Source organism: Rhipicephalus sanguineus, chromosome 2, assembly GCF_013339695.2.
Source record: "Rhipicephalus sanguineus isolate Rsan-2018 chromosome 2, BIME_Rsan_1.4, whole genome shotgun sequence".
NCBI classification, from domain to species: Eukaryota; Metazoa; Arthropoda; class Arachnida; order Ixodida; family Ixodidae; genus Rhipicephalus; species Rhipicephalus sanguineus.
In genome coordinates, this window is record NC_051177.1 from 79,340,826 (window position 1) to 79,355,872 (window position 15,047).

The 15,047-nt window shown below is 44.8% G+C and overlaps 1 protein-coding gene across 1 annotated transcript in view; it reads left to right on the top strand.

Moving 5' to 3' along the window:
* The window catches only part of LOC119381695 (Down syndrome cell adhesion molecule homolog), a 282,436-nt gene that overhangs the window by 252,896 nt on the left and 14,493 nt on the right, over positions 1-15,047 (top strand). The window contains 4 exon segments of the mRNA XM_037649466.2: positions 279-377; positions 2,441-2,626; positions 3,747-4,046; positions 8,284-8,454. Coding sequence (XP_037505394.1) covers positions 279-377; positions 2,441-2,626; positions 3,747-4,046; positions 8,284-8,454 — 756 coding nt within the window.

A 15,047-nucleotide genomic window follows, 5' to 3' on the forward strand; every position in this document is an offset into this window, starting at 1 on the left:
CGCATTGCCGTCACTGTAAGTGCGCTGAGAAAAAAAATATAGAGAAGAAAGAAAGAAGGTAAGGCTAATCACGTTAACATAAAGTGCTTCCTCGGCTCTGTTGTTTGGTGTACATAGCTCTTGAAAAATATGGGAAGCATGTTTTTTTTAGTTTTTTTTTGGCTCGAACTGAAAACACTGAACCTTCGTTATACTTCTTATGTGGTAAGTGTTTAACGTTGTCTACCGTGATGTGCAAAGAGTTGCTTAATTTCAGTTTGTGCTTTTCTGCTCGTCAGATCCACCGCCACCACCATCACTGAGTGTCTTCAGCACCAGTTCTTCTTCTATCCAATTGCAATGGAATCCAAACACAAATGAGGAGCCGACCATAATGGGTAGGCTTTAAGTTGTGCTCATCACCATTGTACTCATCAATATTGTACTCATCAACATTTCTTATACGCTTTCTCTTTTTGCAGTTGTTAGTGCCTTTCATATAGGTACAGTACTCATGGATTGAAATGCAAAAACTTAGGGCTAAGTAATGCACATATTTTCATTTCCAGCATCTACAGTTCGTGTCGTGTCAGCATAATTTTTGCTCAAATGCTTACATCAGAGTCACCATCACCTTTAGCAGCCAGATTTGCAATGACATGATGCCGTTATCATGAGCATTTGCTCATAGCAGTCATTATACGTAGAATAAAAAAAAAAGCAATGTCGGGTTTCAATCCCGAGTACTGTACATATATAGTATGTGATTTAGGCTATATGTTCTTGAAGTCCATCCATAAAGAAATACACTTAAGTTAACCAGATTTATCTGTTTCAAGGCAGACCACTGATGAGCAGTTTTGATGCTTTACTATATTCGAGTCTAACACCTTCTGTATTTTTCCGTCACATCTGGCACATTTTCCTGCATGCTCTGTCGGGCTTTACCAATACCGACATTTGGTGACACGAATGCAGCTCTTTAAAGGCTCATTGCTAGGCTTTGATTAGTGTTACCTCAATATCTATGCTGGCATCCAGCTGCCTGTTCTCTTGGGGGCCCAGGTCATGCAGCCTCACTGAGGCTTCAATGAAGGCGTGATTGCTGGCTGTTTTTTGATTGACATTATAATACCAACGAAAGAGCTTTCAGGGCACTCAGCCTTCATTAATCCACCTCATGAAACTCCTCCAACTTCAGTAGTAAAACTTTGCATACCACACATGAGTCGCACATATCAGTGTAGTAAGCCCTACTTCCGAATTTTGGTACTAGTGTTCTCGTTGTGTCTGTTTGCATCTAAAGCCTGAAACAAAATGTTTGTGGAACGAACCTCTTTTTTTTCTTCTGAATATTGGCCACAAAAGGATCATTCACAATCTTGCATGAATGGATTGCATGAGCTTTTGGAATCACTGAAGCTTTTGTGTGTCCTTGTGATAGTGGAGCTATCATGTAACAACATGTGCTATTTATGCACAGCAGAATCTTCTCAAGGAGGTCATTTTACTTGCAGCTTGTAATTGATTTCACACAGGGCTTCCCACAGCTGCACTGTAGAGTATTCATTAGCCGATATATGCTTTAAGGGTTTGCATACGCCATACCCTCAGTTACAGTACACTACGGGCATGACAAACTAGAAGGGTCAGGGAAAATTTGTTCATCTTATCAGAAGTGCCCTCAGAAAATAGACATGCTAACGTGCCAATCATCCAAATGTGTTACTTGAAAACAGTGAAAGAAGTAGGTTTGCAGTAAGAAGATAATTGCAAAAGGAGTACTATTTGGTTGTGCATGATCCAGTAAAGCGGCTTCAAGCATTCTTGCTCGATTTTATGCAGTCTGCTATATTTGTTTGCTACTGTCTTGAAATTCGATGTACCATCATAGAGGAAGACGATGTAGTCATTTGTAACCCCAGCATGGGTTTGGTCTTCAAGCTCTATTGTTCTTCATGGTGCTAGCTCATATGGTCATGACGTCGTTTTCTATAAGAGCAAGCACTAGCTGTTTGCTGCCTGGCTGCCAGTAAGCTGCCAGAACTGTGAAAATCAAAGGAGCCCGGTTTTGGTGATCACTACAGAACTTCTTAACCGTAAAGCAGTTTGTATAAATGTTTTTTTTTTACTTTGAGGATGTGGAAAACGAGCCGAATGTTCGCACATTGTTTGCGATATCCAAGAATTCAGCTTAAAAGTGTTCATTTGAACAGGAATCTATTGTACTAACGTTTTTTTTTTTGGTTTTATGTCTTCTAAAAAGTATAAATTCACTTCCCTTAATCCAACCAGCTAGCTTTTCAGAGTATAGTCAGTTCCACAGTATTGATAATGTGAGTCACAGTATTCATAATGTGAGTCTTCACAGTCTATAATGTGAGCACAAAGCTCACTTAGCAAGCTCTTCTGTCTTTTTTTTTCGTTGACTTGGCGGTGATCTCTGATGTTTGTACCTTAGGTTACTACGTATACGTCAAGGTTCAACATGGAACATGGGAGGAGCATCAGGTTCCTGCTCACCAGACAACACACACCTTCCAAGATCTTCTATGTGGAACAAATTACCAGTTTTATGTGGCGTCTTACAACAAAATGGGCAAGAGTGACCCCAGTGAAGTGATGTCAGCAAAGACTCAGGGTGCACGTAAGTGTGTACTTCCTTTATTTTTCACAAGTTTGGATATCTGTCTCACGGCTTCGCAGGAGGGATCGATACCAAGACCAGTTGCTAATTTGAGCTGCTCAATGCCTCACAAAGTTGTGAAATTGTTCCATTCTTTCTGTTGTAGAGTCCTGAAAGTCCTCGGTAAGCATACTTGTTCGGAATCTTAAGCAAGGAGTGATCGCTTGGAGTGGTCTTCCCTAAAGTGATTCAAATTCACACCATACAGAGTTTCTAACTGACCAGCATGCAATAAAGCACAGAAAAATGACGTTCTGCACTTATAGGAACTGTGATTAAACCCCAAATGTTTCACACTGGTGCTTGTGTTAATACATACAGTCATTTCTCTGTTAATATGGACACCCCACAACATGGATCAAATTTTCGGCAACCGGTCTCTCGTCATGCAATTCTGCCCTGTTAATCTGGAATATGGGCCTGCATTCCATAGTCCAGATTCTGCCCCATTATTCCGGACCCGCAGTATGTACTATGGACGACTATATTGGGGATGAAACGAGTAAATAAAGGCATTCTTTTCTTGTTATTATGGACACGGGTCTCCAAAGCAAGAAGTTCTGCGCCTTTATACACAAGAACTTTCCAGGATGGTGCTGAACTGTCTCAACAGATTGCCTGCACGACGCGTATGCGCATATCAAGCACATTCTGGAACTGGCGCGACAAGCATTGATAACGCTATAAAAATCTGACGCTTCACCGAGCATCAGATTCACTCTCCCGATCACGTGACAGTATTCTACCTGGTATCACCACCAAGCAAAGAATATTCCTTAATGTTTGTGCTTTTGACCTTTATTCGTTATTATGGACAACTCACGTTATTGACGTTTTTTTCTGGGAGGCAGAGATGTCCATATTAACGAGCCGTTAACTGTACAGGCACGCTATGCTGCGATTTTCTTGTTATCTGTGGGATCCATCACACTTCAAAATTATATGTTGTCTTCGCTGAAGTGGTAATTTAGGCTTGTTACTGGAAATGCGCCTTATCACTTCTTTTGTCTTTGTCAGCAGTGTTGGCTGCTCGTAGTGAATTGTCTCTCCTTTCTTCTTCTTTGATTTATCGCACGTGCAGCGCCAGTGGCACCCAAGCGTGATGCCGTGCTCACTGTGAATGGCGCTACGCTGACGGTGCATCTGAGCAGCTGGAGTGCAGCGGGCTGCCCCATACAGTCTTTCACGGTGCAGTACCGGGTGCAGGATGTGGGCGAGGAGGAATGGGTGCTTGTGTCGGACTCCATCCCGGCTGAGCAAAAGGTGCTCGTTGTGCCCGACCTGGTTCCCGGGAAGTGGTACACACTACGGGTAGCAAGCCACAGCGAGGCGGGAACGACAGAGCACGACTACACCTTCAGCACATTCACAAGAACTGGAGGTAAACATATGCAGAATGCATAAACAGTTGGGTCGGTGTGAGGCAGAAATCAGAACAGTGAACAGTGTCCATTCGTGGCAGCACATGAGTGCGCATTACTAATAACAGTCGTGAGGTTAATATGCTACTTTGTCAACTTCTATCATGTCCAACCTCCCTAATTGCTCATTGTGGGAGCATCCTGAGTAAATTGGGAGCACCTTCTATTGTGTACATGCACGGCCTTTGCAACGCGATCGGAAAGGTGAGAGGAAAAAAAGTGGTGCCGCTTCTTCAACTGGTGCAGTAAATTCCTGAGGAACGAACCGAACGGGTCCCAAAATGACGGGACTTGTTAAACTGTGGCTGGTGCCAGTTCAGTATCTAGAAAGCCTTCAATCTACAGTCCTTTCCCTATTTTTGTCGTATGGGAAAAATAAAGGCAACCTTTAGTTTGGAAATAAGTTTGTCCAGCGGTTCTATCTTCGATCCTGGTAGCGACTTGAAGTCAGTCTAATATGCTAATGATCAGCTTATCACTTGTGCATAACTATAGTGCCTGGAATATACTGGCTAGTATGCTGTGCGCCCGCTCTTTTCATTGGAGGAGGGTGGCACTGGTTGGGACGAATGCCCGCAGGTGGCCGCCAGGGGCGCTGCCATGCGGGGGGGGGGTGCCGACTACGCATGTCGTCTGCTCCGCACAGCAGATTCGCAGCGATGTCGTCGATTTCTGTTTTCGTCTTTTCAGTGTTATTACTGGGTTGTGTGTGTGTTGTTCGTGTCGTCAAGGGGTGAGTGTGTAGTTGTCGCGTTTCTGTGCCTGTCACTATGGGAACTATGAGGTGAATCTAAGGGAATGTCGAAGCCAAAGCGACATAGGGAAAGGACTTGTTTCATACCAGTTCTGCACAGACTGGTACTCAAACAAACAGCGTATATCATTATTCACGGCCCCAGCTGATGAAGCACGTCTTGCAGGAATGGACCAGAAGAACAAAGAGGGCGGACAGGAAACTGACACCAACTGCTGTGGTTTGCGAAAAACATTTTGAAGAGAATTTCATCGAACGCACGCTCACCATCACCGTGACTGGCATTAACCTGATGTGGTACACACAATATTCCCTGAATATGCTCAGCACCTTGTTCCAAAATTGCCAGCAAAACGAAAAACAAGAAATCTGTGCCAACAACATGTAGACATTTCAGCAAAGCGCTGAGTCGATTGCCTTCGAAGCGAGCTCTGCCTTTGAAGGATCTTGCGTTCAGGATAATTCTTCTGTACCTGAAAAGTGCACCACACCCTGTGTATCCGAAACAGCAAGCATGCAAAATACTGAAGCTCAGCGCCCGCCATGCACCACTGAAAGTCATCACCCATTCTCTGACCTCACTATTCCTGTCACTTGGCTGAAAGTGCAGTCTCTGCCAGCAGGAACAGTAGCGTACGCTTATTGTGAAAGTGAAATGAACAACTTCGGCACCCTAGTTCATAGAGAAAATGGTCTACTTCGAAAAGCCTTTGCCTGAACAGCAATCAGCATCAAGCTTAGTACCCTTGATTTGTTGTCCTACTTAACATCTACACTTGGCTTCAAGTATCTTTTGACGTCCCGCTTAAGCCAGGATAAGCTAGAGAACCTTTTTGGAATAATCAGACAATCATCAGAGTGCAATGACCACTCAACAGTCTTGCAGTTTCTCGTGGCTGTCAGCTGCCCAGAGGAAGGCAACTGCCCACCAGACAGTCATCGAATCGCTGCTCAGCCCAAGTGAGCTCTCTACAACAACGAGCCTTGTGGACAGAATAGACGGCCTTCTTTACCGTGGAAGCATCACTGATGCAGAGGGCGTCATTCAGTCGGTCTTGTCCTAGTGACCATCTGTCGTACACAGAAAAAAAAGAGTGTAACAGTGCTTTGATCTACTATGTTGCAGGTTATGTTGCACGAAAGATCATTAGCAAAAATTCTTGTCCACAGTGCACAGGCTGCGTTTGTGTAAGTAAAGCTGAAGCAAGTGCAGACGCTGCCTCATACTTCACTACCGATTTTGACAATGGAGGTCTTGTGTACCCTAGTAAGAACTTGTCAACCGCTGTACAGGCCATGGAAGACTATTTTACGGTTTTTTTTTTTAGCAAAAACAAGCTACATGAAGCGAGTCTAGCTGAATTTTCAAGCCAGCTGCAGGCACTGGCCTTTCCTCAACTAGGATGCCCACAACATGAAAAGGAAGCTTTGGCAGCTGTTGTCAAGTTCTGTGTTCTCTTGAGGTTTCGCTTTTTAACAGCGAAGCTGTTCGGCAAATCGTTCCTTGTGAGTCGATCGCAGAGTACAATCATCAATCTAACGGGTGTGTGCCACTGTGCAGCTACCTGAGAATGAGTACAGAGAGAGAAAGAAATAGAGAAACGGAAAGAACGATGTAAAGAAGAAGAAAAATGCTTGCCGAAAAAAAATCTTCAAATGGCAGGATTCGAACCCCCGTACCCTTGATTCGAAGGCGAGCGTCCTAACCACTCGGCTACCCAGGCACGCTTGCAGAGCACAGCATAGCCTTGTATAGTATAGTGTAGCAAGAGGGATGGGAAAGGGAAGTGAGCGGGACGAGGAGATATGTGAGGGTGGGGAGGAGGGAAAGGAGGAGGGGAGAGAGTAAAGCATAAGACAGAAAGTATGAGAAGGAGAGAAATAGAGAGAAAGAAATGCAGAAAGAAAAAAGAGACAGAGAGAACATCAACAAAGAGAAACAAAGGCAGAAAGAAAGAGGACGCAAGCATCGCGACGTCTAGCGACCAGACACCGCACCACCTGGCCAAGCCGCGCATGTGCAGTAGCTAAGCCATGCCCACCGACGGAGACATCGCACGCAACCACCGCTCTATAGTGCATAGCCTGGCTGCGTACTCCCGAGGAGGAAGCCGCGCGTCTCGATGCTAGAGGTGTCAGTTGACGTGGAGTACGAGCGATGACGGGTCTGTGTTTCACTGTGCCAAGCTTTGCGTAACTTAGTTCAAACTGCCCACAGTTTTTTTGAGAGGCATCAACAAAGAGAGAGAGGCACAAAGGGAACGGCAAATTTGCTCCTTAAACTGCACCGCTGATCTATCTAAGTTTCTTCATGTGTACATTACTTCATCTAGTGTTGTCTTATGTCTACGTCTGGGTGTTACGTTTTCATAAAGTATTTATACCTTTAAAAAAAGCAATGTTTCTGATGCTAATCATTGAAGCACTGCATGAGTTTGACACGGAACACCATGCAGCCATCTTTACAGGCCAATACAACATCGGCATGGGAGTCAGCAGGGGATGCAAAACAGCCACTTAATCCTCCCTCCCCCCTAAAGCCATAGCAGCACTTGCCCCCTACCGAACTAGAATACTGAAGTCACAAAGGCACTTTCCCCCTCCCCCACCCGATAACACGGGTTTGCACCTTGTAAGACAAAATTTTGCCAACACCCATGTACATCGGCATTATCGTATTTCATTAAAATAAGGCAGCCTAAGTTTCCTTTACTGAAAAAAATTCCGCTGCAAGCATCGTTTTCCCTTTGCCTGCCTTGAAGCAGCGAGTTTGACGTTCGAAGACTAGCTGAGCTAGTATAAGCTCTATACTGAAGCGACAAATGCTAAATAAGCGTATCATAATAAAAACAAGCCCTTAAACCTATGATCACTTTTCAACATGAGAACTGAGCAACCGCTGCGGCTTAATAAAAAAAAAACGTGCAGCGGCCCCCTCGCCGATGCTGTGGAAACATGGCGGACTATGAGAAGCGGGTGGCGCTGCAGCACCCACCCGCGCTGCAGAGCTCCAAGCGGCAGCCACCGGCATTCATCCCATCTGGTGCCGCTTGGAAGGCTGCGGACGGCACACTAGCCAGTATACTATTTTAGGCACTATAGCATGTGGTTCACTTCACAAGAAAAACAAGACGCTTGGACAAGACAAGTAAACAAATATAGTAGTAGACTCTCAATAAATGAAAATCTTTTAAACGTAACTGCCTCTAACATGATTGTGTTTGTATTTGAATTCTGCACACCTCTTTATCTCTCAGTAATGGAACTCTTGTTAAACATATTCTCCTGGTCCCTTCGGATTCTTTTTAACGAGAGTCTGCTGTATCTGCTTAGTAAGCTTTGGAAGGAGATATGCTGAAGGAATTGAAGGCCTCATCACACTTTCATGTGTTTTCCTTTTGATTTCAGGCCTGGCATAATCACATTGCTTTTATTTTCTGCAGCTAGCATTCCTCCCTTGAACAGCCTGGAGGGACGGAAGCCCGCATTTTACAAGAGTGTCAGCATCATGGTGCCACTCCTGTGTGTCCTGGCTGTCATTGTACTCATAGTGGCAGTGCTAGCATTCATCATACCACGGAGACGAAGGCAGGCAGCGCCAAACCACTTCATCGGTAACTGCACAGCCCCTTCTGAATGCACTCATTGAAAACTGTCACAGTATTCAGCTTCAAACAAATGGCCATTGCAGGGATCAGCCATGGATTAGGTTTAGAGCATTTAAGTCTATCACACATAGTACTGGCGCAAATATACATATCATGTCAGTAGATGTATCTGCCAGAGCCTCTATAAACATTTTTCAGCAGTGGTGCACAGGCACAGCCATGTTTGCTCATGTGATCATGCCAGCATGACTTGTGTTATATGCCAGCAAAGTGGCCATACAGCTGTAGGCATGGGCGACAGTTCGGAAAGGGCCATTGTTTTCGGTCCACCTATGGATAGAGGCCGGATTGACGACACAGAGCTTTAGAATATGGTTAAACGTACATGCAAATGAACCATTATTTATCATCTTAACATTGTATGTGCTTGCACTGGAGTGTTTTGGCACTTGATCATCATGCATGCACGTCTCTTCTTCGTGACAAGTGATTCAAGCTCATGAAGGCTTCTTGCGTATCAGTTTGGTCGTCAATTACTTATTTTTTTGTGCTTAATGCCGTGTCCTTTCACCACAGTCTGTTTGAAATCATTGCCTAGCCTTTCGCAGTTTGCTTGACGCCCTTGAATATGTGTGCTTGAAATGCCGAGTGAGAAATTGCGTCCACTTATCTTAAGGAGTCCGGAGAGTCCCCACCCAGATGACCGAAGCGTGGCAGCTGATTGCCTCCGCGACTAAAAAAATAGCCCTGCTCAGCAATGTTCTCCGAAGGTGGTGTCACTGGCAGACTGGCTCACGATGTCAGTCTGAAGTGTGCACCCATTGGTGAAGGCTTGTGGCATCCGCCTTTGAGAAGGAATTGCTGCGGACTTCTAAAATTGTATCCGACTATAGTATTTTAGCTTCTCACTCATGTTAATGTAAGCGTTTTTTTTTTTCAGTTCTGGTGCAATAATCTCTGTGCAATTCACCTGTGAGACGGGGACAGAACACTTTAGTGTACTGAACATCAGAGCTGCAGGTTGTGTGGATGTAATAACTGGAGGCTCCCAAACGCGTATTGTATAGTAAAGCTCCGGTCACAGGAGCACTTTTGATCGCAATGGAGCCTTGATCCCAATTCAGTCGGATGTGATCCATGCAGTGTGACTGAACATTGAGCATTATGACCTAGCATTACATAGTTTGTAGCTCAGTATAAATAGTAAATTATCAAAACAGACGGGAACGCTAACTGGTATGCATGAACATCCATGCACGCATGTCTATGCAGTACGCAGATACTATACTACCATTCCATCACCTACCGTAAACTACTTGTTACAAGCAACTTGCTTTGAGCAGGTGTTTTTAGAGGTGATATAGTGATCACTTCTTTTGTTTCTCAAAATTGTTAACACCTTTGATTTCATCCATGAGTGATTGACTCTCACGTCAGGAAAATTTGTCTTGCATCAACACCATGCATGTAGTTCTGAGTTGCAGATTATCAAAATTGCCAGACATGCCACCTCTTTTTACTAAAGTACCGAATGGAAAATTTATTTTTCTGATAAAAGATCTGTAAAACTACCTTTATTATTCATACAGTAGACTCTCAATAATTCAAACTTGAAAGGACCTCAGGATTTTATTTGAATTATCAGAAGTTCTCATAAATATGACTGAAGGCAACACACCAACTAACGCTGCGATGTTTATTGTTTCTCAGTGCCGCAGCAACATCACAGACAGCTCTGCATGATTGCCAGTAAAATTTTTAGATATCAGCAATAATACTGGTACTCGTTATTGTACAAGGTGCGCATGGGTGCGTAATTAAGGGACGAAATGTGTTGCGTCCCACGACAGTTGCTAGCCCCTTCTAATTCTTAGGACACTTTCTCGCACGGCGTACTGTGGAGAAAGTGACTTTAAGAAAAGTTTGGCATGCGATAGATCAAGGCTAGACCGTGCCATTTCTTGCCGTTTTGTTTTTTCTTCCTCGGGCAGTACGTGATTATTGGTGTGCAAGGTTTGGGTAGTTTGGCCATTTCGTAGGCAGGCAATCAGCTTTATTTGCGCCTGTTAGTAACACAAAAACACAAATGTTCAGCTAGAAGCAACAAAGGCAGCAGATATTTTCTGGCATGGACAAGCAAAAAGCTTGAATTAGTAACCGAATTTGGCAGTTTGAATTAAGCAGCTTTAAAATACATTGAAAACATAGTGGGCCAACCAAAAATTTAAGATTGGTTTGAATTAACCAAAAGTTTGAATTATCAGAGTTTGAATTATCAAGAGTCTACTGTAAATGCATTCATTATTTGCTTCGGACTTGACACTTTAATAAAGCATTAGAGCCCAACCAGGATGACCTTGATCTGTTAAAGCCCCGAAACTACTCAGGGGTTAAAATTTAGTTGTGGGGTGCACGAGTCTACAACGAACATGTAGTCGTGAGAATTTTTCGGAACGGCGCCATAATAGTGGAGTTACGCGCGTTTGATGCTCGAAATGCAGTGATTGCTCCTTTCACTTTTTTCTTCGCTACCCTCCGTTCGTCGGCTGGTCTCCTCTCCCAAAGCCACATTGCCCTCCTCGCCGAGTGCCCCTCCCAATATCACGTGGCATACGTCGTCACTGATGGGCTTTTCGAAACAGCGTTCACTTCCAGTTAACGTGAGTCCATCAACTCTGTGCTTCTCGGCTAACCGCTGTTGTTGCTGTGCCTGCCCGTGCTCCTACGAATCATGTTGGTATGGACCCTGTATTGCGTGCACGCCTTCAAAGAATCACCAGGATGATGGACCCGTACGGTTACGCGCCGTGCCAGAGCATCTCCGTTCGAGCGCGGGCAGCTGCTTGCAGACTAACCAGAAGTCGTAGGTGCTTGTTCGACCACTCGCATCATCAATTGTCTGTAACATCACAGATGCAACTTGTTGACATCGCACACATCACCTGGGAAGCTGGAAAGGCCCGGAGAGGAGAAGGGATTGTTTCTTGGAATTTGTGGCGCGCTCGTGGCTTGTAGCGCAGCCATGTGTGGCATTGTTGATTGGGATGGCATTCTGAACATGATGTGCATATTTGCTTGAAATGTTTGACAAAATGGTGGAGGTGGTTTAGGCGCCCTTTAACGCGAGCATTTTCCATCATGATAGAAAATTTGAGCCCGATCGAGGCTCAATCGTTATCAAAAGTACGGATGCGACAAGGCTCAATCATTATCAGAAGTACTGATAGGACAAGGGCATAACCTTGCCTGTAACAAAAGTTTTGTAAAGGAGAGCTCTCATTCCAGCCTTTCAGACTGTCCAAAGAAGATCAACACCAGCTTAGTAGTAATCCAATCAATGTTTATTAATTATTGGCACTGTAAAACTGTAATTTAGAAATTCAAATGATCACTTCAATATCAGACTAGAGGTGTGCGCCGCCGTGCCACCGCCGCCGCCTGTTTTTGGTCATGCCGCTCGCGCCACCGCCAAAGTCCCAAGAGAGATCACACCGCCGCCGCCGCCGCCGTGCAATAATTGCGCTGCGCCGCCGTTAGTCTCTTCTTTATTTCAAATGGGGAATCTGAAAATAAAATACAGCACTTCGCTGGAGGAGCTCTTCTCGATGTGTCCATGTAATGAACTGTCCATTTCAGCAGCCGCTGAATAGCGGGAGCTCGGCGAGAAGCACGCCCCCCGTTCCCGGTTCTTGTTCTGCAGCGCCATCATGATATCACGGAGCTTTCAAACACTCTCGACACAAATGATTGGGACGGAATGCGCTTCAGTGCAACGAACGCAGCCCTCAGAGATCCGATTCTCGGCACACATATCTTTTGATTGGGTTAGCCATCAATTTAGGGTTAATGCGGCCGCTAGTCTAACGCAGCTGTAAGGCCGGTACACATTCCCTGCATCGTTCTCAAACATCTGGGACACATTCATATGCAAATTCAAACTTCAAAAGTTCCTGTTTCTGTGCATTTCATCCACTCTCTTCTTACGCTAGGAATAAGCTGGCAGGTTCTGTGCGGCGACGTGGTCAAGAGCAAGGTGACATCACGGTTCACCGTTTTTTCGAATCACTGAATGCCCTCTGCCGAAATGGACTATGGACATCTCTTTTGGATGAACGCATCGGGAATAGCTCCCCAGAAGTTGCAGTATCTTTTTCTTCTCCAGAAATATCACGAGTACTACTTGACCTTAACGCTGCCGCATCCTCCAGCCTTAAAGGGCGACGACCCAACTCTCTGGATAGCATATTCATGTTGTCTCGGACCTAGCACATTGTGCATAAATGAATAAAATAGATAAGTAATATATATGTCGCGGTGCGTTAGTACGCTTTTTCCTTTCATTCTTACTCGAGTAAATCGATAAATAAATACAGAACTACAGAGAATGGCAAACTTAGAATATAGCTGAGCTAGTTCTATATAGAGAGGCTGTGACTTTTTTTTTACACCCCCCAAACAAGTTCGCTAATTCGTACAGTAGACCGCGGCGATCACGTTTTCCGAATCTTACAGCGCTGCGCGCTGCGCAGACCCTTCATTTCGAAAAACAATTCCCGTGCTTCTTTCCTATGCCTGACCAATCCTCCTCGTACGCGCAGTGGCACAAACTCGGCGATCGGCGAGTTTACGTAGCACTGAGCTCGTCGATTGGTCTAAGCCAGGTCTCAACAAACAGTAGTCAAGTTAACGTCGGTTCCTGTTCCCACCCACCGCTATGAAACTGCACCTTGTTTCTTGGCCCTGCGGTGATGCGGTTTCGGCCATGCGGTAGCGCAGTTGTCATGCGTATGTTCCCCGCACTGCATGGCACCTGCACGCAGTTTGCCTTCGACATGAGCAACGTGTGGAGGAAGCGTTGTTCAGTTGTCGACTGCAAATTGAGCGGAGAAAGGGGGAATCTCCGGTAGCTCAGACGGGTCGCCCTTGCGGCAAGCGGGGTTCTCAACGCTTTTCTCTCGCGCCCCTTTGTCATCTTGGAAAGCAAGCACGCATTCCTGCTGCATTGTGAACTGTCACAAAGGTTCAAAAATACCGAAAAGCCGAAAACTGCCCGTCAAGTTACGGAGCACGTGCGACAATGTAAACAATAAACAACCAGGAGCTGCAGCAAGCGGAAGTACATTGCGACTGATCCCGCTCGCCGATGACGTCAATTGCTGACGTCGTGTCACGTTGCCGAAATGGGCGGAGTCACGACGACGGGCTAAGCCTTCCCCTCCTTGGGGTGGAGAAGTGTGGGGAGGCCGCGCGAAAATTTGAAACCAGCTGAAGCGGATGTTCTAACCCCTGTAACTTCCTTATTAGAGCACATATTCGCAAAATTATTGCGGCAGCATGTTCACATAGCAAAAGTGCGCATATTTCCCTTCATTACAATTTTTGGACCTCGGGGTTGTTTACTGGCCCTTTAAGAAGACATGACGTGGAAACACGGACATAATAGAAAAGTCGAGAAAGGAAACAGCTATCTCTCACGTAGACCACTACTCGCACTTGATTGACAGGTATGGCCTCTTATGTGGGAATGCGCAGATAAATATGTGTGTCTACCTTCGGTTCCGCCGCTGTGTCATTTTTCAGTTGTTAGCGGTGTTTCTGGTGTCTTGACTACTCTCCTGTGTCCGTGTTTGCACGCCATGCTTTTATAAAGGGCCCCTAACAGCCTCTGAAAATACAACAAAAAACAAACAACGAGTGCGTTATTCTCTTGGCGTTTCTTGTCTTTTGGTGCACTTCGTGATGCCAGAACGCGCGACATCATCAGGGTACATAGTCTCGACTGGTCCATATACGAGAAATAACAGTTGTGAATTGTCTCCCATACTGCTTTACTATGCAGTCGCCCACCCACTCTTGCTTCTCTCGCACGACTATCGTGCGCGAATAACCGATTTCGCTCCATTTTGTGCGTTTGCGACCGCGCATGGAGAGATAACAGACTGTAGCCGACAAGCGCAAAATCATGATAGGTTCAACTCTTAGTGCTGACATTGTACACGTGCTTTATGAAGAAATAATTGGTGAGGAGATGTCCCCTTTAACACTTTCGTGACCGCGGAAAAATGGCTTGTTTTTGGCTAGTCCAGGAAATATTTTTTGCCTGCCACAAAAAATAATTGATCCTAAAGTGTAGGGTATCAAATGATAGAAGAGGAATTGGTCTTTCCAACAGTGTTAATTCCAAACAATGGATGTATTTCTAATATAATATAAAAATTATCAAACTACGAAAAATGCATCAAAAAGAAAAAAAGAATCATAAAAACATCAGTGCTACTCTGCAAAGGGCAAACATTAAAAAAAAATCGAAATATACGTTTTGAACGCAATGCCCTCATAGAATAATAGTAGAAACGTAAGCTCTGTAAGTACAAAGATTACTTACATAAATACAAGAATATAGGCACTAGTGCCTATCGTGCCACCGCACGATGCAGTTTCTCGACGCAGTGAAACAAAGGCTGGCTGCACATGTTTCGGAAAAAAACAATTTTTTTCTGTTCAACTTTCCTAGCATAGTTTGCAGTTCTGGTATTTTTCAATTTTCCTGCGTATTCGTTAAAATGAACAGTGTAGCCTGTTCCAAATCTGCAAAAATC